We start from the raw sequence: 970 nt of genomic DNA on the forward strand, positions 1-970 counted from the left end.
GCGATGGTAAAATCATCTGCTCAAATCTTTTAAGTTTCAAAAGGTAACGAAATATGCTTTATTTTATTCTTCTGTAATTGTTCTTAAAATATCAAGAGAGTTTCTGCTATTGCAGCACTTAGAGATCCATCCGTGCTGGATATATTGGTCCGGGTCGCTAAAGACCCGAATATGTAATAATGATTGGCGAAACATTCATGCATTTAAGGGTTAAGGGACAGATTCTGCGAGTGAAACACGTTCAATATGGGGTTGCACTCTGGGAAAGGAGGATGTCATCATTCGTGAGGGAGGAAGAGGGGAGAGAAAGAAGACTCCTTTACTCTGACTTACATCACTCAGTCCAGCCTCAAGAATCTGCAGACCACTCTCCTTCTCCAGCTGTCCTTTCTGCTCAACTGTTAAAGAGAAAAAAGTGTGAATGAGTGAGAGCACATCAGAAGCTATAGCATGTCATCAGTGCTGAGATGGATGTGTGTGTGACAGGTGTGTTTGAGCTCATTTGAATGGGCATTAGGGAGTCTGTTGTTTAAAAATGATTTTCCATATTTGAAAAGATGTGCCAGAAATGTATTTGTTTTTGATAAATAAAATCTGAATACTGAAATATATATGAAATGACAAATATCCGCAAGCAACAATCAAGAGGGTGTGAGGACAATGGAAAATGATGAGAAGGTGAGTAAAATGCTCTTCAAAAATTATTAGAACTAAGAAAGGATTTTAGTATGTTTGGGGACTTAGAAGTATATTGCTCCAGAAAAATACACCAAGCAAAATATGTTTTAGCCTGAAACCTGAAAGTACAAACATTTATCCTACTGTGCGAATCTGGGGGCAGTGGTTAAAAAAAGAGCACTGTGTGGTTGCAATAACTGAATTTACTTAGACCGCTGATGGATCAGAATTCCAGACCTTTTTTCAGTATGTGACTATTTCCAAAGCTTTCAGAGCTTTTGTATTGATTAAA

The 970-nt window shown here is 37.8% G+C and overlaps 1 protein-coding gene across 1 annotated transcript in view; it reads right to left on the reverse strand.

Moving 5' to 3' along the window:
* Window positions 1-203: 203 nt before the first annotated feature.
* The window catches only part of LOC107684914 (receptor-type tyrosine-protein phosphatase N2-like), a 140907-nt gene continuing 140140 nt past the window's right edge, over window positions 204-970 (reverse strand). Inside the window, exons 13-14 of the mRNA XM_016481298.1 lie at window positions 334-398; window positions 204-224 (exon numbers count right to left, since the gene is read on the reverse strand). Of these exons, the coding sequence (XP_016336784.1) occupies window positions 204-224; window positions 334-398 (86 nt within the window). The remainder of the gene's footprint in view (window positions 225-333; window positions 399-970) is intronic.

The sequence above is a fragment of the Sinocyclocheilus anshuiensis genome, unplaced genomic scaffold (genome assembly GCF_001515605.1).
Source record: "Sinocyclocheilus anshuiensis isolate Anshui unplaced genomic scaffold, SAMN03320099.WGS_v1.1 scaffold613, whole genome shotgun sequence".
Taxonomy (NCBI): domain Eukaryota; kingdom Metazoa; phylum Chordata; class Actinopteri; order Cypriniformes; family Cyprinidae; genus Sinocyclocheilus; species Sinocyclocheilus anshuiensis.